This window comes from Littorina saxatilis, linkage group LG16 (genome assembly GCF_037325665.1).
Source record: "Littorina saxatilis isolate snail1 linkage group LG16, US_GU_Lsax_2.0, whole genome shotgun sequence".
Taxonomy (NCBI): Eukaryota; Metazoa; Mollusca; class Gastropoda; order Littorinimorpha; family Littorinidae; genus Littorina; species Littorina saxatilis.
This window is the reverse complement of record NC_090260.1, coordinates 14,985,844-15,012,311: the sequence shown is the minus strand read 5'-3', so window position 1 is coordinate 15,012,311 and position 26,468 is coordinate 14,985,844. Positions and strand designations below refer to the sequence as shown.

Here is a 26,468-nt window from a genome sequence, read left to right as displayed (position 1 = left end):
GACGGTAAGACCTCGTAGTTGAATACCTTTCAACAGAAGCTCGATGCGAGCTTGATTGTTTTTTGGGTATACGCGCCATAGACCCCCAATGCGTTGGGCGCCTATGACCGTACCATAACCGCAAGTTTTTTCACCCGCTGCACATAATTCGCGCACTGAGAACTGTGAGTCAGAGTCCTGCACGGCGGGCAGGTTTTTACAAGGTATAAACACTGGGGGTGTACCCCTGTCTTGGTTCTGTGACGCCGGAGAGCCGGTCGCCATGGTTGAAGCACAACACGCGTAGAACACAGAGCAATTCAAATAAAATCAACTCACGTACAGTTTGTAGAGAAGATGAAGATGAAGAAACACCAGCAACAATAGGCCCACAACAGGCACACATACACACACACACACACACAAATACCACCGGAGACAAACCACAGCACTTCGGACGGAATTAGTGCATGGGGCCAGGTAACAGTGCACATAGAGAATAAACCTGGGTGAAACTCCACGCCTGTGTATCCAAAGCACTAGCGTATCCAAAAAGCTAGTGTCAGTCCAACACTCACACACAAAAAAACACAAAAAACAACGGTTAACAGTGGGCTGCACGGAGCGAAAAGAGACGCGACCTCTCGTCACGAAAATCGCTCACTGACTGGGGGGGGGGGGGGGGGGGGGGGGGGTTGTTGACTTAGGGTTAGGGTTGAAATGGTTGATTCATAGTAGAACCAGATTTTTTTATTTTTTATTGCCTTTTTGATTGTGTTGTGGGGCGGGGATGTAGCTCAGTCGGTAGCGCGCTGGATTTGTATCCAGTTGGCCGCTGTCAGCGTGAGTTCGTCCCCACGTTCGGCGAGAGATTTATTTCTCAGAGTCAACTTTGTGTGCAGACTTTCCTCGGTGTCCAAACACCCCCCGTGTGTACACGCAAGCACAAGACCAAGTGCGCACGAAAAAGATCCTGTAATCCATGTCCGAGTTCGGTGGGTTATAGAAACACGAAAATACCCAGCATGCTTCCTCCGAAAGCGGCGGGGTAAAAACGGTCATACACGTAAAATTCCACTCGTGCAAACCACGAGTGCACGTGGGAGTTTCAGCCCACGAACGCAGAAGAAGAAGAAGAAGATTGTGTTGTAGGTGACTCATGTATTATCTGCTTTAAATGACGAAAATGTTGCATTCTGCATGGGTGTTACTCTTCCGGCTTTTGCCGGATTTCCGGTTTTTGAAAAAATCTGAAGCCGGAAATTCTGGTTTTCCGGGTTTTCAAAAAAAAAAAAAAAAAAAAAGCTTCGTTTCGCCAAGTTGAAATAACGAGCAGCGGTTCCGATCCGACTTTTGACACCGGTTCGCGTGCTTTCTCTGTTCGCTCCCTTGGATTTGCCGCCATCTTGCTTATTATGATTTGGTTTCGTCGGTGTCCAGAAACTTTCTTTCAAACTTGAGCATTTTGGACCCCTGCCTTTCAGGTTTTTTGATTTTTCCCAGTAACACCCATGATTCTGTGTAAAGCCTGATCTCAACTGGGCGAAGAGGACTACGCGAAGTATACTTGGTGAAGCTGGCTGCACGAAGCTTTAGCACTGAGTTTTCGGTAAAAAGACTTTGCAAAGTCTTTGCGAAGTTGACTTTGGACTCAATTATAAAGACCATCTTAAAGTGAATTGCTTTGTTTCTTTCCAGACGTCAATAGCGCCAGTGGGGACAGCACTCTTCCTTCCCCTCCTCAACATCCCTCGGAGTGACTTCCCCTTACGCACGGAGGTCACACACTTCCTGGGCAAGTTCGGCATCACACCCAACCACCTGATTTTTCTGGATGACCTTAACCTTGCCAGTGTCAAGGACGGCACGGATTTGAAGGTGACCTTGGTGGACCATCATGTGCTGAGTGCGGCCCTGTCGGAACTCGCTCTGGAGGAGAACGTTGTTCAGATTCTGGATCACAGGCCTAGGGATGGCGATCTTCCTAACAAGTGAGTGGGTTTTGAAGCATATCACATCTCATAATATCTTCTTTTTCTTCGTTCATGGGCTTAGACTCCCACGTTCACTCATGTTTTTAGCACGAGTGGATTTTTACGTGTATGACCGTTTTTACCCCGCCATTCAAGCAGCATACGCCGATTTCGGGGGAATCTCATAGTACCATTATCAGGGATGTTGCAAGCCAACATTGTTTAGTTGCCTGTAACACTAGTTATCCAGCAAAAGTTATAAGTCCAACGCGCCTCAGTTCTATACCGAACATTGCACCCTCATACTAAGAAAAATGCACCGCGCTGTTCGGGCCATCTGTTCGACTGTCGTCCTCATCTCCAAGGCAGACTGATCAGAAGACGTGATATTAACACCGGCCTTTCAGACTCAGGCATTTCCAAACGCTCGACTCAAGACTATAGTATGACTGGTCTGTTCACATTTGGTTTGGAACAAGGATTAGGTGAGAATTTGTACAGACTTGACTGTTTCTTTGTAAAATCAGTGGATCACTGGCAAAATCCCACAGGGTAATTTGATTGGCTCCGAGCTCTTTTAATCCACTAGTGTACGTTACAGTGCCGGAAGCTGGGATTCGGACAGCATGATAAACATTGAGAGGGGGAGGGGGGAGGTCAGTGTCACAGTCCGCGACACAAAGTGTTGTTTAATTTTTTAGTTCGACTTCAGCTTGGATTGAATTGGATTGGATAAGATTTACAGTCCAGTGAGGTTACCCTCATGGAAATTCAGGCTGTTTTCTCCCCGGGGAAAGCGAGCTGCCATACATACGGCGCTACCCATATTTATTTTTTTTCTTGCATGCGTGTATTCATGTTTCCTGAGACTTAATGCCGTGTGAGATGGAATTTTTTTACTTTATTCCAAGTCCCACGGGTATTTGATCTATGCCTATACAATTTTGCCAGGAAAGACCCTTTTGTCAATCGTGGGATCTTTAACGTGCACACCCCAATGTAGTGTACACAAAGGGACCTCGGTTTTTCGTCTCATCCGAAAGACTAGCACTTGAACCCACCACCTAGGTTAGGAAAGGGGGGAGAAAATTGCGGCCTGACCCAGGCCTGAACACGCAACCTCTCGCTTACCACTCGGCCACCCAGTCCTTTAACGAGAAGCAAACGATACAGTATGATAAACATTGCGGGGGGGGGGGGGGGGGGGGGGGAGCCAGCAATGCTGGAAGCAGAAGGCTAGGAACAGATTGTCGGCCGAGACAGACACAGATCAACTTTATGTGATGACCCTTAGAGGTTACCCACATCCCATGTTCGTGGCATGATAAAGATGTCGGCCATGCTGTCAGAAGTGTGGGTGGCTGGTAGCGCTTTGCTAGTTGCTGCTAGCTTTCCACAGGGAGGAAGCGACCCGAATGTACCAGCGATTGTACGATAAGTACAGGTTTCACACGCTCACACCTGCGTAGCGCTACGCTTCTTGCTGCTAGCTTTCCATGGGGAGGAAGCGACCCGAATGTACCAGCGATTGTACGATAAGTACACGTTACAAAACGGGTCTCGGTGGATATTACAAATATTGGTCAAAGTTAGCTGATCATGAAACATGTAAGCTTCAGTTTGCACCCTTGAACCGCCCTCCCCCACACTCCTCGCTCCTCAATTCCTACAAGTTAAAAGATTTAGACCACCCTAGCAGCTCTGCAGTGTTGTTTGTCAGGGAGATTTTAGCTGGAGGGCAGGCAGATTTTTTTGGTTGAAATCAACTTTGCCTCATTTCTGCCCCACTGTCTTCCCACTCACATTTGCATAATCACATGCAATTTCGACATCACATGCACTCACATTTACGTTCAACCAGAAAGGCAGAGAGACAAAAAGATCATAACGAAAGATGGCTCAAGTTGCATTGAAGGATAATAGAAGTGAAATCAGCCGTGACACAGACACGTTTGACATTGCTTCTGGGGAAAGATGATGAAAGCGTACGATTCTTTAGACTGAACGCTCTTTTTCCTTGTTGTTTCATGTCTCATTGCTACTGAAATGTGCAAAAAGTAGTGTTTTGTTTGTTGCTGTCTTTTTATGAAAGTTGTTGGAGCTCGTTTAAAACAGCCAAGTACATCAGAGAATAGAAAGCAAACAAAAACATACACACAAATTTGTGCACACAGACCAGGATACCCAGATAGATAGACACACACACAGACAGACGCATGTATGTATATACGCACATACACACACACACACACACACACACACACACACACACACAGACACACACACACACACACATGCACAGACACACACACACAGACACACACATGCACAGACACACACACACACACAGAAACACACACATGCACAGACACACACACACAGACACACAGACACACACACACACAAACACACACACAGGCACAGACACACACACACACAGAAACACACACATGCACAGACACACACACAGACACACACACACACACACACACACACACACACACACACACACACACACACACACACACACACACACACACACACACACACACACACACACACACACACACACACACAATACAATACAATACAATAAACTTTATTAATCTCTAAAAGAGAAATTGCATTGCTGAGCTTTTGTGTCCGTAATATACATAAAACATTCAAAAATAAACATTTGTTCTTTGTCATTCATACATTCTTGTGTTCTTATACATTTCTTCAATTCATGCATCATTATTCTATCATAATTATGTACATAATGTATTTATTCTCTTTTAACAGTCTGTCTTCAAACGCATCTCAGAGAGGAAGGCTAGAGATTTGTGCTGTGCCATAGGAAACACACACAGAAACACACACACACACACACACACACACACACACACACATACACACACACACACACACACACACACACACACACACAAAACAACAACAAACACACACAACAATACACATAAGAAACGGAGAAGAGAAAGAAATGAAAAGAATTGTTAATCAATGGATAACTGACGGTAAAACAAGCCTTTTCACACACAACGGCTTTGAGATCAAAGTAGCTCTCTGCTTGCAAGAGTTTTTCCACAGCCAATCCATCATTCTATCTGAAGGGAGGTCGTGGGTTCGAACCCCGGCCGGGTCATACCTAAGACTTTCAAATTGGCAATCTAGTGGCTGCTCCGCCTGGCGTCTGGCATTATGGGGTTAGTGCTAGGACTGGTTGGTCCGGTGTCAGAATAATGTGACTGGGTGAGACATGAAGCCTGTGCTGCGACTTCTGTCTTGTGTGTGGCGCACGTTATGTCAAAGCAGCACCGCCCTGATATGGCCCTTCGTAGTCGGCTGGGCGTTAAGCAAACAAACAAACAAACAATTCTATCTGAAGCTTTGATTTACTGATGCATATTTGATGACAGGTCAGATTTCCACTGCGCTCATTACAGGTACATTCCTTCTCCTCTCCTGTAAAGTATTAGGCCCAAAAAAAAAAATTGTCTGTTTCGGTCCGCTGACGATTTGTAAATGTGTTGAGTGTCTTGTCTCTATGTATAGTGAATCCAGTCTCTTTGCGTGATTTTTAAAGTTAGTTTTATTGGTCTACATTTGGGGTAAAAAAAAATAAAAAATAAAAAATAAAAATCCCTACCTACCGACCCTATTTTTTTTAGCCATGTTACCAGAAACAGACAATTTTTTTTTTTTTGCCTTATGTATCACAAGACCAAGTGCGCACAGAAAAGATCCGGTAATCCATGTCAGAGTTCGGTGGGTTATAAAAAAACGAAAACACCCAGCATGCTTCCCCCGAAATCGGCGTTTGTGTCCTAATGTAAGGATGCTCTTCTTCTGCGTTCGTGGGCTGAAACTCCCACGTACACTCGTGTTTTTTGCACGAGTGGAATTTTACGTGTATGACCGTTTTTTACCCCGCCATTTAGGCAGCCATACGCCGTTTTCGGAGGAAGCATGCTGGGTATTTTCGTGTTTCTATAACCCACCGAACTCTGACATGGATTACAGGATCTTTTTCGTGCGCACTTGGTCTTGTGCTTGCGTGTACACACGGGGGTGTTTGGACACCGAGGAGAGTCTGCACACAAAGTTGACTCTGAGAAATAAATCTCTCGCCGAACGTGGGGACGAACTCACGCTGACAGCGGCCAACTGGATACAAATCCAGCGCGCTACCGACTGAGCTACATCCCCGCCCAGGATGCTCTTCTCACATGGTTTCATTTTTAAACAAGCTTTTATTTAAGAAAACATAGCGTGAAATGTAAAAGCAGTCTGGTGCCTTATATATACATGTACAGCAGTACCTGCCATGTGTGGACCCTCCCATGAGAGGACGCTTCTCTTAAAAGGACACCTGCTCTTGTCCCTGTTTATATTTCATGTATCTCTACCAAAGTATACCTGTCATGACAGGCCACCTGCAATGTGGGGACACTTGTGGCTGGTCCCAAGGGTGTCCTTTCATCACAGGTACCACTGTATTTCCAAGTGGAAGCTCCTATAGTGGAACCTCTTTTTAAGACCCCCCAGTTAAGACTTCAGTCGTTTTCAGACCTTGAATGTATAAGATCTTCTGAACAAAAAAACAAGAAAGGTAGGTTGTTGGAACGTTTGTTATTGACAAAACAATACATTCACAGATATTTCGAGCCAACGGTCTTTTAAGTGAACAGACAAACAAATATTCACACAAAACTTATCTTGATAGAATCAGTTTACGTCCGCTCGTCAGGAAGCCGAGCGAATGAATGAAATTGTGTCTGTTCACTTAAAAGACCGTTGGGTCGAAATATCTGTGAATGTATTGTTTTGTCCATAACAAACGTTCCAACAACCTACATAAATTCTTGTATTTTGATTCTGAATTTTGGAACGTTGGCCGTCTCTTTGCTTTTGCATTTTTTCAAGATCTTCTGCTTCTGACATAATTACGTATCCCCATTTTAAGACTACCTCCGTTTTAAAGGTGGTCGTCTACATTTTTGCTTTTTTTCAATAAACTTATGGTTAGAATTCGATAAAAAGTTAAGTCAGATGATGAAAGAACCATAGAGAAAAAAGTTATAGAAAAAAACATATATATATGACTAAGTGCCAAAAGGTGCGCACGAAAAGCGGACAAAGGGGCTAAAAAATAAAAGTTGACAAACACGACTGATATTGTGATTTTTGTTAAGACAACAGATGCTGGAACCCAATTACGAAAAGAAAAGATAAATTTACCCAAATGATTTTACAAATAACGATAATTTTGTTCATTATATCATTCAAAACTGCACTGAGTCATAGCATTAAGGTTATCTCGCACGTTTTTAAAGCTAGGGCTTTGAAACTTGGCACACAACCAAAGTATAATGACCTCCAGGTATGGTGCACATCACATTAAACAACATTGAATTTCAAGGTCACAGCGAGGTTAAATTTCCTTTGCAAACTGGAAAATTGTCGTTGTCGCGTCTTACATGTTTTAATACTAGATCAGTTAGACTTTACATACTTCACATACTTTCAGCATTTTTATAAAACCTCATTAAAAGTGACCTGCTGGTTAATCTTTGTCAAAGTTCAAGGTCACAGCGGGGTCACATCTGGTCCAAATGTGGAATATTTTCAATTTATTCAGCGCGTTTATAGCACGAGCTTTGAAAATACACACAGTTCTAGTGTATAATGTTCACACACGATTAAAGTCTGGTTGAAAAAGTCAAGGTCACAGCAGGGTCGCGTTGAGGTCAAACATATACATTTTTCAATGAGGTTTTCTCATATGTTTTTGAAGCTAGGGCCTTGAAACTTGGCACACTACGCAAGTTAAATTAAACCTCATCAAATTCCAAGGTCACAGTAAGGTTAAAGATCCTTTAAGGATATTTTCTAAAAAAGGTGACCGCCTGGTTAATGTTTGTCAAATTTCAAGGTCACAGCAGTGCCATCTGGCTTAAACCTTGAAAAATTGTCAATTTCTTCAACTAGTTTTATAGTGTTTGAAGTCATTCACACATGATGAAAGTCTGGTTGATAAAATCAAACGTCAAGGTCGCAGCGGGGTCGCATTGAAGTCAGACACATACAATTGTCATTTTCACGAACGCCTTTTAAGCAACACCTTTGAAACTTCACACATTCCAAAGTTTTGATGTTGTTTGGTTATAATCAAAGTGTGGTCAATTTCCATGATTGAGAGCATTCAGAGGGGTCAAGTTGAGGTCACACAAAAAGTGATAATCTTTATAAGACTCACGTTTGCTGCTATTGCTCACTTGACATTGGTGAAAGTGCTTATTTTATAATTGTTGATCTTGATGTTTTGACCAATTAATATTACCAGGATCAACCATACCAGATTTCAAAGTCCAGAAGTTGTCAAACCTCAAACCTGTTGGAAGTTTCAAAGATTTAAGCATCAACAAATTTCTATTTGATTTGACCTTAAATAACAGATTTGACCTTAAATCTTAAAACAGATCAACCAGACTTTGGTTTTATATAAATTAAAGTTCAATACAATTTCCTTTTTTTTTTACCCACACGAGACCCTGCTATGACCTTCACATTTCTCAAGGATCAACCTTGAATTCTCCATGTTGAACAATCATTAAGCAAAAGCGTTGTTTGAAGTTTGAAGGTTCTAGCTTCAAAAATCTCTGAAAAAATATGTTTCATCCGTTTTCTGAACCACATGTGACCCAGCCGTGACCTTGAAATCTGACAAGGGTCAACAAGACTTTTACCATGCACGGGGGCGATTAAGCCCCAAATGTGTGTGAAGTTTCAAGGTTTCAACTTAAAAAACGTCTGAGAAAAATATACATTTTCCTTTTTGACTCACATGCGAAGCAAAAGTGAGTCTATGTACTCACCCGAGTCGTCCGTCCGTCCGTCCGTCCGGACGTCCGTCCGGAAAACTTTAACGTTGGATATTTCTTGGACACTATTCAGTCTATCAGTACCAAATTTGGCAAGATGGTGTATGATGACAAGGCCCCAAAAAACATACATAGCATCTTGACCTTGCTTCAAGGTCAAGGTCGCAGGGGCCATAAATGTTGCCTAAAAAACAGCTATTTTACACATTTTTCCCATTTTCTCTGAAGTTTTTGAGATTGAATACCTCACCTATATATGATATATAGGGCAAAGTAAGCCCCATCTTTTGATACCAGTTTGGTTTACCTTGCTTCAAGGTCAAGGTCACAGGAGCTCTTCAAAGTTGGATTGTATACATATTTTGAAGTGACCTTGACCCTGAACTATGGAAGATAACTGTTTCAAACTTAAAAATTATGTGGGGCACATGTTATGCTTTCATCATGAGACACATTTGGTCACATATGATCAAGGTCAAGGTCACTTTGACCCTTATGAAATGTGACCAAAATAAGGTAGTGAACCACTAAAAGTGACCATATCTCATGGTAGAAAGAGCCAATAAGCACCATTATACTTCCTATGTCTTGAATTAACAGCTTTGTGTTGCATGACCTTGGATGACCTTGACCTTGGGTCAAGGTCACATGTATTTTGGTAGGAAAAATGTGTAAAGCATGTGAGTCGTATGGGCTTTGCCCTTCTTGTTGGACAATGTGTTGCACGCAAGACAACACGACAAACGCTCGTGTTATCATTCTTTTACTTTAAGGTCAACTTGCGTGCCCGCTCTTTCGCTAATCTCAATTAAAATTCATCTTGGAAGTTCGGTTTTATTACGCTTTTAATTAAGAAGATTAAACTAAGACAACAAATAGTTAGTTTTACCCATTAAACTCGATAAGGTAGTGACATTTTATGTTGAACGCAAGATGGTGTCGCACGCAAGATCTGAAAAGATGTTGACGACATAATTTCAACACTTGATAGCGCATTCGTGGTTCGTGATTTCTTCACAAATTTTGAACACAGAATGTGTCACGTGGTTCCGTAGATGAAGTAGATCTTTGTACATGTAAATTTTGTTTTTAAAAGAAAATAACCGTTAATTACCAAACATTTTGTCGCACGCAAGATATGACGAAATTTTCAAATCGTTTTCAAAAATGCTGTTCAAAAGTTCTGCAGTCTTTGCTGGATTACTTGAAAGACAGCAGTTTGATACACCGTTATCGCTTGACGTGTCGACATCAATTCCAGAGTTTTTGAAAAAGAAATTTAGTAAATATCTGCGATTGAAAAATGTATGCCGTGATGACGACACATCTTGCGTGCGACACCTTAAAATTCGGTTATCGAAAAAAAAAATTCTCTCGAGATTTAGATTTGACGTTTGGTCTCGTCTGTAAAGCGATGTTTCAGGCATTCAATCAAACTAAATGCAATTCATTTGTGCTTCTTGTTATTTTTCTGTGGCATATTCAAAACACGAGGTATCACGATGTTTGTTTTCAGATGGCCGGTTTTGGCGTTATTTTTGACTTTAAACAAAGATAACTTCAAAACCGTTCAAGTCAGACACACGAAATTATGTCCACTATCTCTTCGCACATTCATCCACACACACACCAATTTTCAGCAGACACACGTTTTTAGAAACATTTTTATTATAAAACAAAGTCGTCTTCTGTTCTGTGAGCACATTTTGGCACTTAGTCATATGTAAAAAAAAGTTTTTATTTTTGGGTAGTGTCTCAGACACTTCCAATATTTTGTTTTCTGTTTGCTGAGAACATGTGCTTTGCCTAAAAATATCGACCAATCAAATTCATGTCTCTATGCTGACAGTCACGCCTACACAGTCACAGCAACAGTTTGACACTGGATATTGGAGCGCTGTCCACGATTTTTTTTTAAACGAACGAAATGCACGGTATTTGAGAGGAGTTTTGCCCTCGGCATTTCCCAAATAAGGATATTCTACTATGCTGGAAATGGAATACTACAATGAATTTTTCAAACGGATACCCTTGCTTCGTTCTTCTTGATCGAAGGGGGGTGTATAATTTTTGATATTTGTTGGGAATAAACTCAGCATTTTAATGGTCAAATGTCTATTTATGTACGGTATAAAAATGTAGACAAGGACCTTTAAGACTGATTGTTCAGCTTTTTGAAGGTCTTAAAATTGTGGGGGGGGGGGGGGGGGGGTTCACAGTATTCCATGTGAAAACCTGTAGTGGCAAACATAATCGTGTGTGTGTGTGGGAAGGATGGGACCTTAAAAGGCCTGTTACCTCTACCCCCCCACTCTCCCCCCCCCTCCCCCACCTTCGAAACTACTGGATATCTCCCCCCAGCACCCATCCCCACCCAGAGTGACCCTCTAATCTGGTGCTCTCTTTTGGAACATTTGGCATGTTCACAGCGCGGGTTTCCTGCTGTCAGTAGTCTTGATGGCTTTCTGCTGTCAGTAGTCTTGATGGCTTTCTGCTATCAGTTGTCTTGATGGCTTTCTGCTGTCCTCTCCTATTGAGCTGTTTCTCTGCCTGTGTTCTGTCACAGTTTTCATAGTTGTCTGTGTGAGTTCTATCAGTGTATGTCACACGCTTTCCTTCTTTGCCACTACTAAAGCAAACGTGTGCAAGATTTTATCCTACATACGTGAGGGAGACACCCGTGAGATAATAATCGTTCAAATCACACGTGTGTATATATATCATGTAAATGAGGTCATGTCGAGCAAGTCTGGCAGGGACCTGTTTTTTCACTGCTTATGATGCCAAAGTCACCGAGACAAACGTCATTATAGAAACACAAATTGCGCTCGCTAATTACCCTCGATGAATCTTTAGAACTAACACGTCACGCCACACTTTCAGAGTGACGTTTCTTTGCTTTGACGTAATAGATTGCACGAGGCTTTAGAAGAGATCGAGGTTCCAAAACAAGCGTCTTCAATTTCATGGGTGCAACTCTGCCGGCTACACGCCGGCAGCCGGTTTTTGGTTTCATCGGCTGCCGATGTTTTTGTTCCAGGAGAGTTTTTTTTTGGCATTTTAAATACTAAAAAAGCTGGACCCCAACTTTTGCCGGTTTTTGGAATTTTCCAGGTTGCACCCATGCAATTTAGCTGCCTCGAATGCAGGACATTTTCAGTAAAATACACGTAAGTACAGTATGTAGGATAAACAGAATACTACATGGCTTGCTGTGTCGTACCAGATTTACACGAGTTGCTTTTTCAAATAGTGAACAGCTCGCTTTCGCTCGCAGTTCAATATTTTAAAAAACAACTCGTGTAAATCTGGTACGACACAGCAAGCCATGTAGTATTCTCTATGTATGTTACACGCTTTAGGAGCATGGCAAGAACGGATTCAAATTCAAAATCGTCCCTCCAAAAGCCAAAAAAATTAACACACGACTTTTATTTCTCCTGCTGTTATCGTTTCTTCTCTTTATAAATTCTTCAACGCCCAGAATACTGAAAACGGCATCCCAGACGACAGTACTGTTTCCATACGCGAATTTAGCTTCCCTTGGAAAGTGGCTCGCTCAGGAGGCCTGTTAGTGTTAGTCTGACACCATAAGGACAGAGTTCTGAACATAGATGACAAAGATTCCGGAATGAACAAACATTTCGTGGATGCAGACACAGAAAGACGTCATGAAGAATGCGATGCTTCAAAAGATACAGACTGTGACGATGACTGTGATGTCATTCAAATATACCGAGACGTCATTCACAGTTGTTCGGTCACTTCCGTCAAAAAGTAGATCTGTCCACAATGGCTGCTCCTGTGTTTAGGTTTGTCAAGCTTGAGTACACAAAACGTGTTTGTTCTCTCCTCTGTTGAAGCTGTGAGACATAAATGCTATTCCGGCTTGGTCGTGTGACAGAGTTTTCTTCCACACTCGATTAGCTGATATCTAACTCAGCCTCACGGCTTCGTTAGACATCCCCCCGCGGGTTAGGGGGAAGAATTTACCCGATGCTCCCCAGCATGTCGTAAGAGGCGACTAACGGATTCTGTTTCTCTTTTTACCCTTGTTAAGTGTTTCTTGTATAGAATATAGTCAATTTTTGTAAAGATTTTAGTCAAGCAGTATGACGAAATGTTAAGTCCTTTGTACTGGAAACTTGCATTCTCCCAGTAAGGTAATACATTGTACTACGTTGCAAGCCCCTGGAGCAAATTTTTGATTAGTGCTTTTGTGAACAAGAAACAATTGACAAGTGGCTCTATCCCATCTTCCCCCCCCTTTCCCCGTCGCGATATAACCTTCGTGGTTGAAAACGACGTTAAACACCAAATAAAGAAAGAATTCGTCAGACAATCAACGTAATCTCGTGTGGAAGAAAACGTCTGTCACACGACCAAGTCTGAATAGCAGGTAATGTTTGTATACATGCCTGTTGTATTAGAGAGACAGACAGACAGAGACACAGAGAGACAAAGAGAGTGTCTGTGTGTGTGTGTTCAAATTTTCCGGTGTTTCGTGATAAAAAAAATTCTACAGAACGTTTTGGTTGAATTTTCATTCAATAAATAATATCAATCAGATTAATTTTTTGGAATGAAAGAAGAAAAAAATCACACAGAATGCAGTGCATTGAGCGTGGTCTCACAGATAATGTAGGAACCCTGTATTGTTGACTTCACACAAATATTTGAGAATTATAAATGAAAAAGAATTATTTGACAAGTACACAGCTACTGAAGCAGTCTTTTGTATTGATCTGTGTGCACTCATGCAGGCAGGGACACACACACACGCACGCACGCACACACACACACACACACACACACATGTGCACGCACGCACGCACGCACGCACACACATTCCCACACAGACACACACACACACACACACACACACGCACGCGCACACACACACACACACACACACACACACACACACACACACACACTGTAAGATAGACACAGACAGACAGAGGCACACATGCACACGCACACATTCATGCACACACACACACACAGTGTCACTCTCTCTCAGACACACGCACACATGCACACACGTACACAGACAGACACACACACACACACACACACACACACACACACACACACACACACACACACACACACACACACACACACACACACTCTGTCTCTCTCTCCAATCCCTCCTTTTTTCTTTCACTTGCAGTACCAGTATTGTCACAAAACACATTGAAGTCCTCGAACATCTGTTTCTTCTCAGCTTGTTGAATGTCTCTAATTCCCCTTCCTCTCACCTCCCCCTTCTCTCTTCCCCCCCCCCTCTCTCTGATCAATCACAAACATCCCCCCCCCTCTCCCTCTGATCAATCACAAACATCCCCCCCCCCCCCCCCCAGCCCGCCCACCTTCCATTCCTTCCTCCTCCTCCTCTCTAGCCCTGGAGCAAATGTTTTCTCGCTGCCGTGGAGAAATAGCTTAAACCTTGCACTGATGTTGCAAATCTAGCAAGGGGAGGATTTCCATGGCTCAGGGAAGGATCTGTCCAATTAGCTAAAACCCTTAAAGGCACTGGCGGTCACTGGCACACTGGTTGACGGTCTTGGCCACATGTAGCCAGAAAACCCTTTAGGCACTGTCACAGTCACACCGTTGACAGTCTTGGCCCCATGTAGCCAGAAAACCCTTAAGGCACTGTCACACCGTTGACAGTCTTGGCCCCATGTAGCCAGAAAACCCTTAAGGCACTGTCACACCGTTGACAGTCTTGGCCCCATGTAGCCAGAAAACCCTTAAGGCACTGTCACACCGTTGACAGTCGCGGCCCCATGTGTGAACCTCTGTATGTTTGTCTTCCCCACATCAGTGATTAATTTACAAGACAATATTTTGCTTTTTGTGATGGTGGATTAATCATTGTGATTGGAATTTTGAAGGATTCTGATTTTTTTTGTTTGTGAGCTTGTTTGAATTGCTCAGATGCTGTGATTGTGAGGGATGTGTCTCGTACTACATTGATGGAGATCATCCTGTGTGTGTGTGGGGGGGGGGGGGGGGTTGGCTGTGGGGGAGTGGTGTGTATGTGTGTATGTGTTTGCTTGTGTGTGTGAGAGAGAGTGTGGGTTTTCTTGTTTGGGTGTGCGTGTTTCCTTGTGCGCATGTGTGCTCAAGCGTTTGTGTGTGTGTGTGAGAGAGAGAGAGAGAGAGAGCAGACATGGGACTGGTCCGATTTTTATCGGAATTCCGATATTTTCCTTAGCTCACAGACCATTCTTGAGATCGATGCAAATTCGTTGAGAAAAAAGGGGGGAGGGGGGTGGTGGTATGAACCGTTCAGCTGAAGCTGTCTGTGTCTAAAGTCAGTGCATTCGCACCCCAGCACTTGCGTGAACCCATAGGTGGTGGTATGAACCGTTCAGCTGAAGCTGTCTGCGTCTGAAGTCAGTGCATTCGCACCCCAGCACTCGCGTGAACCCATAGTAGTATCATGGGTCGCGTTTGATTGGCTGTCGATCTCCGACGATTATCGCCGGGGCTTAATTATTCACCGATGGCAGTTTGTGGGTTGTTTTGATTGGCTGCCGATCTCCAAACGCCGAAGGTGAAAAAGGTAGCATCATGGCGTCTGGATTCCGTATTGTTTTGTCGGCTGTGGAAGCTCTTACGATCGACGACCAAAGTGTGAAAAACAAGTGGAAAGCCAACTGGCTGTCAGAAGAAGTGACTGTCACTATCAACAAGAAAGAAAGGCGCCAGCTCATTGGCGACAGTATCGCCAAGATATCCATTCCCGGTCAGGCCGTGTGCACGTGGTGCGACAACGGCCACTGCTTGGTGAAATACGGACTTGGTGTAGCATCTATGCATGGGGCAAGCTAGGAAAAGTTAACTCTCGCTGCAAACCACGCCCACTCAAGAATCCGGTCGGCGATTTGGCTCCGGACCCCAGGGTCAGGTTACGGCAAAGTACGTCGATTTGAGTGGTTGGTTGTGGACGATACTGACCGGTACCACTAGCAGATACATAGGGCTAGAGGTGCATCGACATTTTTTTCGCCAGGTCGCGAGAATTCTATAAAATAAATGCAAACGAACTTTTGTCATTTTTTTCTTTTTGCGATAGGGCGAGTGCACCACCGAAATTAGTTGATGAGAACGTAGTCGGGTGTTTCATCTTTCATTAGCAACTGAAAAAATAAGGGGAAAGTTGTGTGTGTGTGTGTGATTGTTATAAATCACACTTTTGTTTAAAATGCTAAAACATATTATTCTTGTGGGTTTTATAGCTTTTTAAAAAGGCATGATCTCATTTTTTGCTATCAGGAGAGGCCCCAAAATGGCCTTTATAATTCTATCATTCATTTTCCGAAGCCCCCCTGAACCCCCTACCGGGGTGTTGCCCCTGGACCCCGGCTCACTTTCCTACTTTTTGAACATTTGCTGGTCTCATGTCTGAGAGAGAGAGAGAGAGAGAGAGAGAGAGAGAGAGAGAGAGAGAGAGAGAGAGAGAGAGAGAGAGAGAGAGAGAGAGAGAGAGAGAGAGAGAGAGAGAGAGAGAGAGAGAGAGAGAGAGAGAGAGAGAGAGAGAGAGAGAGAGAGAGAGAGAGAGAGAGAGAGAGAGAGAGAGAGAGAGAGAGAGAGAGAGAGAGAGAGAGAGAGAGAGAGAGAGAGAGAGAGAGAGAGAGAGAGAGAGAGAGAGAGAGAGAGAGAGAGAGAGAGAGAGAGAGAGAGAGAGAGAGAGAGAGAGAGAGAGAGAGAGAGAGAAGAATAAAAACGGGGGGAAAATGAGAGAGTAGAGAGAGAGAGACACGTCAGAGAGAGAGGAATTAGTTATATTATTGTGCTAATTAACATCAGTGGTTAACATTGAACAAAATGATGAAATGAACTATGAGCTTAACAAAATATAAAGAGAAAAAACCCACAGTTTAGGTTTTAGTTTTGCATATAAGAATCCTGCTGACTCTTTTCACCGTGATGTACGGATAGAATTGAATTAATTCTTTTTTCATAAAACTGTACTTATTTTCTCAGCTGCATGTACATTGCAAACCGGTTATGCAGCTGTCTAAACAGCTATGGACAGTCTCGTGACTGCTTTGCATGCATCTGGCAATAAAAATGCCGCAACTTTTACCTGTTCTTTCAAACCACTGAGTTAGAAACCTAGTTGTCTCCTAGTAGTGTTTCAATTTCTATCTTGGGTAGTTAACGTCAAGACATTGTGTTTGGTTACGGAAGAAAATTGTAAAAGGTATCTCAGGTTCCATTTTGGCAAAGGACACACTGAGTCTTTAGTTCGGGATCATGATTACAGCAAATGTTTATAGTGGAAACCCAATTCAACCCCCCCCCCCTCCCCTATTTATATTAAGACTTTCTCTCTTTAAGATGGCTTTTTAAGATATTCTGTTCATATCCTCTTCAAATTTACAAGGACAGATTGTAAGAAAAGGTATAGCCTTAAATCTTAGTCGTTGTAAAATAAAATTCAATTCAATACATGTACACCCATTTGAAGACTCTCTTTTTTAATTCCTGATTTCCTTAGACTTTTTGAGGTTGTAAAAAAAAGGGGGGGGGGGGGCAAGCAATGCATAATAATCAAATTTGGCAGGAGATGCAAACTGATAAACGGCGTACACATGCAGACCTGTTTACTCATACGATTTCGCTGTATTTTGTACGCTAAGTTTCTAAGAATACGATAAATACGCTGGTTGATAAGAAAGTACGACGATTTCTAGTGACATATTCTTACAGTTTTATCATCAGTGCGACAGACGTTGTATTGGAATTTCACTGGTAACAGTTTTACATCGGGTCACATGATTTAAAGGAGCACCTCTACCTGGTAAGAAAATACACTCAATATTTTGAAAATACACTAAGTCTCTATGGAAAATACACTAAGTCTCTATGGAAAATACACTAAGTCTCTATGGAAAATACACTAAGTCTCTATGGAAAATACACTAAGTCTCTATGGAAAATACACTAAGTCTCTATGGAAAATACACTAAGTCTCTATGGAAAAAACACAAAGTCTCTATGGAAAATACACTAAGTCTCTATGGAAAATACACTAAGTCTCTATAGAAAACACACTAAGTCTCTATGGAAAATACACTAAGTCTCTATGGAAAATAATGGAAAATACACTAAGTCTCTATGGAAAATACACTAAGTCTCTATGGAAAATAATGGAAAATACACTAAGTCTCCATGGAAAATACACTAAGTCTCTATGGAAAATACACCAACAGTTCCAATTAAGTAAACAGCTGCATACAGTTTTGTTTGGCTGTCAACACTAAAGTTGATTTGTGTAGTCATCTGTGGGACGGTTGTGTGAATGTTGTGTTTATATTCTCTTCTGTGACACAAAGAAAAATCGTTGCTTCAATTATCAATAGTTGCAATGAGTCGAACACAGCAATTTTGCGACAAATTTGTTTTATAATTGTCCTGGTAGGTTAATTAGTGTAAGACGGAAAAGGCCGAACATAAAGACATATCATTGCTTGAATAGTTGCAAGGTTAACACAGCAATTTTGCAACAAATTATCCTGGTAGCTGCAATTAGCTTTAAGACGAAAAAGGTCAAACAAAAAGACAAATCTCTGCTTCAATAGTTGCAAGGCTCACAGTCGAACCCAGCAGTAATGTGACAAATTTGTTTTATAATTGTCCTGGTAGGTTAGTGTAAGACGGAAAAGGCCGCACAAAAAGATGAAACGCTGCTTCATAAGTTACAAGGAGTCGAACAGAGAAATTGGTATCATTGGTAGGTTAGCGTAAGACGGATCGAAAAGACCGAACAAAACGACGAATCACTGCTTCATAAGTTACAAGGAGTTAAACAGAGAAATTGGTATCATTGGTAGGTTAGCGTAAGACGGATCGAAAAGACCGAACAAAACGACGAATCACTGCTTCATAAGTTACAAGGAGTTAAACAGAGAAATTGGTATCATTGGTAGGTTAGCGTAAGACGGAAAAGACCGAACAAAACGACGAATCACTGCTTCATAAGTTACAAGGAGTCAAACAGAGAAATTTGTATCATTGTCCTGGTAGGTTAGTGTAAGACGGAAAAGGCCCAACAAAAAGACGAATCACTGCTTCATTTATCTGTTACAAGGAGTCGAACAGAGAAATTTGTATCATTGGTAGGGTAGCGTAAGACGGATCGAAAAGACCGAACAAAACGACGAATCACTGCTTCATTTAGTTACAAGGAGTCGAACAGAGAAATTTGTATCACTATCCTGGTCGCTGCAATTAGCTGAAAGACGAATTACTGTTTCAAAAGTTAGTTACAAGGAGTCGAACAGACAAATTTGTATTATTGTCTTGGTAGGTTAGCGTAAGACGGATCGAAAAGACCGAACAAAAAGACGAATCACTGCTTCATAAGTTACAAGGAGTGGAACAGAGAAATTTGCATCATTGGTTAAGGTTAGCGTAAGATGGATCGAAAAGACCGAACAAAACGACGAATCACTGCTTCATTAGTTACAAGGAGTCGAACAGAGAAATTTGTATCATTGGTAGGTTAGCGTAAGACGGATCGAAAAGACCGAACAAAACGACGAATCACTGCTTCATTAGTTACAAGGAGTCGAACAGAGAAATTTGTATCATTGGTAGGTTAGCGTAAGACGGATCGAAAAGACCGAACAAAACGACGAATCACTGCTTCATTAGTTACAAGGAGTCGAACAGAGAAATTTGTATCATTGGTAGGTTAGCGTAAGACGGATCGAAAAGACCGAACAAAACGACGAATCACTGCTTCATTAGTTACAAGGAGTCGAACAGAGAAATTTGTATCATTGGTAGGTTAGCGTAAGACGGAAAAGACCGAACAAAACGACGAATCACTGCTTCATAAGTTACAAGGAGTCAAACAGAGAAATTTGTATCATTGGTAGGTTAGCGTAAGACGGATCGAAAAGACCGAACAAAACGACGAATCACTGCTTCATAAGTTACAAGGAGTTAAACAGAGAAATTTGCATCATTATCCTGGTTGCTGCAATTAGCTGAAGACGGAAAAGGCTGAACAACAAAAAGACGAATCGTTGCTTCAATTGTGCTCTGAGGCGCAATTCATCTTTAAGGACTACTGTGGTGTTTGTCAGCAATTAGCAAGCGAGAAATGTCTCTCTCTTGAAGTGTTAAATGTTTGGATGGAGGCGAACGACAAGAAGAAAGATGGAGGCGGATCATGCTCAGTGTTTTAAGTGCAAAGTAAATGCAGTGTCTAGACTGCTTGTTGTTTACTCTCTGTACAAATCTTGTTTTAAGCTTTGGACAGCTTCCTGTGTGTGATTGTTTGTGTGAAAATGTGTGTGTGTGTGTGTATGTGTGAGAGAGAGAGAGTGTGTGTGTGTGTGTGTGCGTGTGTGTGTGTGTGTGTGTGTGTGTGTGTGTGTGTGTGTGTGTGTGTGTGTGTGTGTGTTTGTGTGTGTTCATGTTCCTGTCCAAGGGTCTCTCCCTGTATGCATAGGGGGGAGGAGGGGGGAGGGGGGGGAGGGGGGGGCAAGATCCTACCGAGAGATAAACAGATTCTGATTGGACCTGACTATAATTCACTTTTTTCAAATGACTCTGATATTAACATTTATGTAACAATTAGAACAGAAATGAAAGAATAGACGAAAACACTGAGAGAGTCCGGCACTCAAATAAGTTTAAACCACATGTTAGTTGGAGGTTCATTTTTACAGAACGTTTCTTTAAAAAGTGTTTCTTTTCCACTTTTCTCAGAAGAGAACAATTAGTCTTCTTTTGTTCCTGGAAATTATGTAAATACAGCAGTACCTGCGATGTGTGGCCCTCCTATGAGAGGAAACCTCCCTTAAAAGGACACCTGCTCTTGTCCCTGTTTATCACAGTTATCTCTACCAAAGTATACCTGTCATGACAGGCCACCTGCAATGTGGGGACACTTGGCTGGTCCCAAGGGCGTCCTTTCATCACAGGTACCACTGTACCACTGTACACAATTCACACTGAGAAACACACCCCAACTCAGTACCTAATGTATATAAAGACTGTCTTTATGAGCAAACTTGGGCGTATCATTTATTGTAATTTGTATTGTCACACACACACACACACACACACACACACACACACACACACACACACACACACACACACACACACACACACACACACACCCTGAACACACCCCAACTCAGTACCTATTATGCATGTAAAGACTGTCTTTATGATCAAACTTGGGTGTATAATTTATTGTATTGTCACACACACACACACACACACACACACACACACACACACACACACACACACACACACACACACACACACACACCCCTGAACACACCCCAACTCAGTACCTATTATGCATGTAAAGACTGTCTTTATGATCAAACTAGGGCGAATAATTTATTGTATTGTCACACACCCCCACCCCCCCCCCCCCCCAGACACACCCGAACTCAGTACCTATTATGTATGTAAAGACTGTCTTTATGATCAAACTTGGACGTATCATTTATTGTATTGTCACCCCCGCCTGCAGTGTTTTATGATAAAGTTTACCAGTGTTTCTTCCTCTTTCTTTGTGTGAAATGTATACAGTCTAAGCCAAGATTATGTAAATTGAGTTCAGACTGCATGTGTGAAGGCTTGCAAGTGTCCCATTCAGTGACACAATTTGAAGTGCCCATAGCAGTATTGAATTGCCTGTGTGGAGTGGGAATCAGACTGGGGAAAGACGGGCGCATTGGCCTTAGCTAGTGGATCCGGTTTTTTTTTCCGTTTGTATGGCCATGTTGGGTTTGATGCGTGCATGCCTGGTTTTCTCCTGTAGATGGGTGTCGGCACAGAAGGTCTGCCCGCTGTCCTCAGCCAACATGCTCCGTCTTCATGGCAGCTCAAATTTTTTATCGAGGTTCTCTCCTCTAGATCCGCCGTGTTTCGCCTAGGGGCTTGCGCTGCCTAGTTGATAGGGTCACCTCGTAGAGGATGTGGTCATAGACCACGCACGGTCGGTCTTGGGATAGGGAAACGTTATGCTAGTCCGGAGGGATTACGCCACAATGGCCACCTCGCGAAGACCCAGGGTCCTAGACTAGGGAGGTCCAAGGGGGAGCACCGGAAGGGCTACCCCTCTACCCGCACCTCCAACACAATCCCTTCCCCTGGTAGCTTCATCCCCAAGGAGGAAACAGAGCTACCTGCAACACCCCCAGCTAGTGGATAAGACATTGGCCTAGCTAGTGGATAAGACATTGGCCTAGCTAGTGGATAAGACATTGGCCTAGCTAGTGGATAAGACATTGGCCTAGCTAGTGGATAAGACATTGGCCTAGCTAGTGGATAAGACATTGGCCTAGCTAGTGGATAAGACATTGGCCTAGCTAGTGGATAAGACATTGGCCTAGCTAGTGGATAAGACATTGGCCTAGCTAGTGGATAAGACATTGGCCTAGCTAGTGGATAAGACATTGGCCTAGCTAGTGGATAAGACATTGGCCTCAAAATCAGGAGGTCATGGGTTCAAGCCACGCCTGGTGGGTTAAGGGTGGAGATTTTTCCAATCATTCCAGGTCAACTGAATATGTGCAGACCTGCTAATGCATTTATAATCCCCCTTTCGTGTGTACATGCAAGTACAAGAGCAATTAGTGCGCACAGAAAAGATCCTGTAATCCATGTCAGAGTTTGGTGGGTTATAGAAACACGAATACATGTTATAATATAATACATTTTAATTAGGCCCACACACAACATTAACAAAATTTGATTCCCTTTGTTTATCAGATCCTAGGTTTACACTTAGTTTTGGAAAACCAAGATTAAGGATCTCTTTGGCAGAGAGGTTTGCGCTGCATGCAGGCCCGCAAGGCATGATTCTTCTTCTGCTTTTGCGTTCGTAGGCTGAAACTCCCACGTACACTCGTGTTTTTTGCACGAGTGGAATTTTACGTGTATGACCGTTTTTTACCCCGCCATTTAGGCAGCCATACGCCGTTTTCGGGGGAAGCATGCTGGGTATTTTCGTGTTTCTATAACCCACCGAACTCTGACATGGATTACAGGATCTTTTTCGTGCGCACCTGGTCTTGTGCTTGCGTGTACACACAGGGGTGTTCGGACACCGAGGAGAGTCTGCACACAAAGTTGACTCTCAGAAATAAATCTCTCGCCGAACGTAGGGACGAACTCACGCTGACAGCGGCCAACTGATACAAATCCAGCGCGCTACCGACTGGGCTACATCCCCGCCCTCAAGGCATGATAATTAGCCTGGTTTCAATGTTTACAGAAATTGTTGTAATATAGTAGAACCCTCCTTTTAAGACAATCTGAGAAAATCAGGTCTTTAAAAGGAGGGAGTCTTAAAATGGGGGTTTGTTTGTTTGTTTGATTGCTTAACGCCCAGTCGACCACGAAGGGCCACTCCCCCCCGCGGGTTAGGGGGAAGAATTTACCCGATGCTCCCCAGCATGTCGTAAGAGGCGACTAACGGATTCTGTTTCTCCTTTTACCCTTGTTAAGTTTTTCTTGTATAGAATATATTCAATTTTTGTAAAGATTTTAGTCAAGCAGTATGTAAGAAATGTTAAGTCCTTTGTACTGGAAACTTGCATTCTCCCAGTAAGGTAATATATTGTACTACGTTGCAAGCCCCTGGAGCAAATTTTTGATTAGTGCTTTTGTGAACAAGAAACAATTGACAAGTGGCTCTATCCCATCTCCCCCCTTTCGCCGTCGCGATATAACCTTCGTGGTTGAAAACGACGTTAAACACCAAATAAAGAAACGAAGGGCCATATCAGGGTGGTGCTGCTTTGACATATAACGTGCGCCACACACAAGACAGAAGTCGCAGCACAGGCTTCATGTCTCACCCATGAGTCACATTATTCTGACACCGGACCAACCAGTCCTAGCACTAACCCCATAATGCCAGACGCCAAGCGGAGCAGCCACTAGATTGCCAATTTTAAAGTCTTAGGTATGACCCGGCCGGGGTTCGAACCCACGACCTCCCGATCACGGGGCAGACGCCTTACCCCTAGGCCAACCGTGCCGGTCTTAAAATGGGGGTAGATTTACAGAGGCTATGAACAGAAAATCACCAAAAGCAAGCTGGTCTTAAAATGGGGGAAGTCTTAAATTGGGGGGTCTTAAAAGGGGGTTTCGACTGTACTGTAATGTGTGAGGGGGACTTTAAGCAGTGTTCATTAGATCATTCAAGTGGCTGAGGGATGACACTCACTGACCTGAGGTCAAGGTTAAAGTGACCATCAATAACTTGGACAAGTCAAGCTTACTGCAGCAACACACAAGGGGAGGTCACTCATAGAGGATTGTCTTGTCACGGTCATCATTGTCAACTCCGTTGATGAGCTTATAACTGGTCTTCAGCCTCTGGACGTAAAAGATGAAAGGTTCAAGGCCTAATAACAGTGGACCCCCCGCCCCCCCCCCCCCCCCCCCTTTGAAGACGTCCCAAGACTGATCCTCCTTTACAAAAATACCATTTTTGACTCACATGCGAAGCAAAAGTGAGTCTATGTACTCACCCGAGTCGTCCGTCCGTCCGTCCGTCCGGACGTCCGTCCGGAAAACTTTAACGTTGGATATTTCTTGGACACTATTCAGTCTATCAGTACCAAATTTGGCAAGATGGTGTATGATGACAAGGCCCCAAAAAACATACATAGCATCTTGACCTTGCTTCAAGGTCAAGGTCGCAGGGGCCATAAATGTTGCCTAAAAAACAGCTATTTTTCATATTTTTCCCATTTTCTCTGAAGTTTTTGAGATTCAATACCTCACCTATATATGATATATAGGGCAAAGTAAGCCCCATCTTTTGATACCAGTTTGGTTTACCTTGCTTCAAGGTCAAGGTCACAGGAGCTCTTCAAAGTTGGATTGTATACATATTTTGAAGTGACCTTGACCCTGAACTATGGAAGATAACTGTTTCAAACTTAAAAATTATGTTAGGCACATGTTATGCTTTCATCATGAGACACATTCGGTCACATATGATCAAGGTCAAGGTCACTTTGACCCTTATGAAATGTGACCAAAATAAGGTAGTGAACCACTAAAAGTGACCATATCTCATGGTAGAAAGAGCGAATAAGCACCATTGTACTTCCTATGTCTTGAATTAACAGCTTTGTGTTGCATGACCTTGGATGACCTGGTCAAGGTCACATGTATTTTGGTAGGAAAAATGTGTAAAGCATGTGAGTCGTATGGGCTTTGCCCTTCTTGTTCTTTTTTTCTTCAGATCTTGTGTTCAAAACAGTTACAGTGCATAGTGTGTGTGTGTGTGTGTGTGTGTGTGTGTGTGTGTGTGTGTGTGTGTGTGTGTGTGTGTGTGTGTGTGTGTGTGTGTGTGTGTGTGTGAGAGAGAGAGAGAGAGCGAGACAGAGATAGATAGAGAAAGAGAGAGAAAGAGAGAGAGAGAGGGAGAAAGAAAGAGAGAGAGAGCGAGAGAGAGAAAGAGAGAGAGACTCAGACTCAGACTCAGAACTTTATTACAAAAGGATAAAGGTTTTAGGCAAAGCCTATTCTTCCAACCTGTCCTTTATACAACACATAAAGACAGACGCACATTACAAATATAAATTCAATCATATAAAATACATTGTACAGAATGCAACACAATGTGCATTTAAGGAATTACATAAGGAGAACTCAAAAAATTACAAAATTACATTGACATAGTTATACCTTTCATTTGGGAATAAGTTGCTCCGATCAGCTACACATCCGTTAACATTAGTACAAAATGTTTAACAAAATAACAATCGAACAAGACATTTCATTCACGAATGATGTGTGAACGTGACTGTCTCTTAAACATTTTCACTGAAGTTGCATTTCTTATCTGTTGGGGTAAGGAGTTCCAGAGAAACGCTCCCGAGAAGGCTAAACTCGATTTGTAGAGGTCTATGCGAGGTATGGGAGGGATGATTTTTTGGGACCCATATCTTTTTGTGGCATGTTTGAAATGTGATTGCAAATATTTAGGACAGTCGTCATTTAGAATTTTATACATGAACACAGCCTTGTTTAACGTCAACTGATCTTTCAAGGGGAGGAAATTCAAGAGCTTTAGTTTATCATCCGTGGACCTATTCAAATCATGCAGAATAAGTTTTGCAGCTCGGCGATGCAGGGAATTGAGTCTTTTTAAATGAACATCACTGCAGTTATCCCAAAGTGTCGATGCGAAGTTTATATGAGGCATTATGTGGGCGTAATAGAACATTTTGAGTGCTGCAGAATCAGCGTAATGCCTTAATTTTGATAACAGGTACACATTTTTTGATACTAGTTTGCAAATATTACTCAAATGAGTTTGCCATTTCAACTCTTGATCAATGGTAACACCCAATAATCTATGTTCCCTAACTTGCTGCACTTGAGTTGAACCAACTGACAGTTGTAATTGTAAAGGACTTAATTGGTGTTTTTGTCTCGTGGTTATCACCATACTCTTTGTTTTAATCGGATGAATGATCATTGCATTAGAAACGCACCACTCAGTGATTTCATCCACACTTGTTTGAAGAGAAGAGTTGATAGATTCCAAAGATTTTTGACTGGTGTGAACAGAAGAGTCATCGGTGAAGAACTCACATCTAACTTTTTC

General features: G+C 42.6%; 1 protein-coding gene across 2 annotated transcripts in view; it reads left to right on the top strand.

Annotated features, from left to right (window-relative positions):
* Positions 1-26,468, top strand: part of LOC138950501 (uncharacterized) — a 96,451-nt gene that overhangs the window by 18,033 nt on the left and 51,950 nt on the right. For both annotated transcript variants that reach the window (XM_070322213.1, XM_070322214.1), the window contains exon 4: positions 1,678-1,970. In XM_070322213.1, the coding sequence (XP_070178314.1) occupies positions 1,678-1,970 (293 nt within the window). The remainder of the gene's footprint in view (positions 1-1,677; positions 1,971-26,468) is intronic.